General features: G+C 78.6%; 1 protein-coding gene across 1 annotated transcript in view; it reads left to right on the top strand.

Moving 5' to 3' along the window:
- Positions 1–527, top strand: part of PRKAR2B (protein kinase, cAMP-dependent, regulatory, type II, beta) — a 98,013-nt gene that overhangs the window by 894 nt on the left and 96,592 nt on the right. Inside the window, exon 2 of the mRNA XM_010581091.1 lies at positions 4–314. Coding sequence (XP_010579393.1) covers positions 4–314 — 311 coding nt within the window. The remainder of the gene's footprint in view (positions 1–3; positions 315–527) is intronic.

Raw genomic sequence — 527 nt, 5'->3', positions numbered from 1 at the left:
GAGCATCTCCATCCCGGCGGGGCTGACGGAGCTGCTGCAGGGCTTCACGGTGGAGGTGCTGCGGAGCCAGCCCGGGGACCTGCTGGAGTTCGCCCTCCAGTACTTCGGGCGCCTCAAGGAGGAGGCGGCGGCGGCGGCGGCGGCAGCGGCGGAGAAGGAGGCGAGCGGCCGCAAGGCGGGCACCCCCGCGCCCGGCCATGACAGGGGCAGCCAGCCGCCGCGCCGGGCCCCCCCCGACGCCCGCGGGGTCAACTTCGCCGAGGAGCCGATGCAGACCGACTCCGAGAGCGGGGAGGATGAGGAGCAGTTCCCGGGTAAGGGCCCCCCGCCTCGCCCAGCCCTGGGGGGAAGGAGCGAGCCGGCCGGGAAGGGCGGGGGCGGCTCCCTCGGCTGCCCGGGCTCAGGTGGGCAGCGGGCGGCGCAGGGGAGGGCAGGGGCAGGGAGGGGGCTCCCGCTTCGGCGGCCTCGCGGCTGTGTGAGGGGCGGGCAGCGGGGACGGGGGGGCGCGGGCCGCGCACAGGCCCCGG

Source organism: Haliaeetus leucocephalus, unplaced genomic scaffold, assembly GCF_000737465.1.
Source record: "Haliaeetus leucocephalus isolate CR32 unplaced genomic scaffold, Haliaeetus_leucocephalus-4.0 Scaffold751, whole genome shotgun sequence".
Lineage (NCBI taxonomy): Eukaryota > Metazoa > Chordata > Aves > Accipitriformes > Accipitridae > Haliaeetus > Haliaeetus leucocephalus.
Note: the sequence above shows the minus strand (reverse complement) of the source record. Positions and strands in the feature narration are given on the sequence as shown.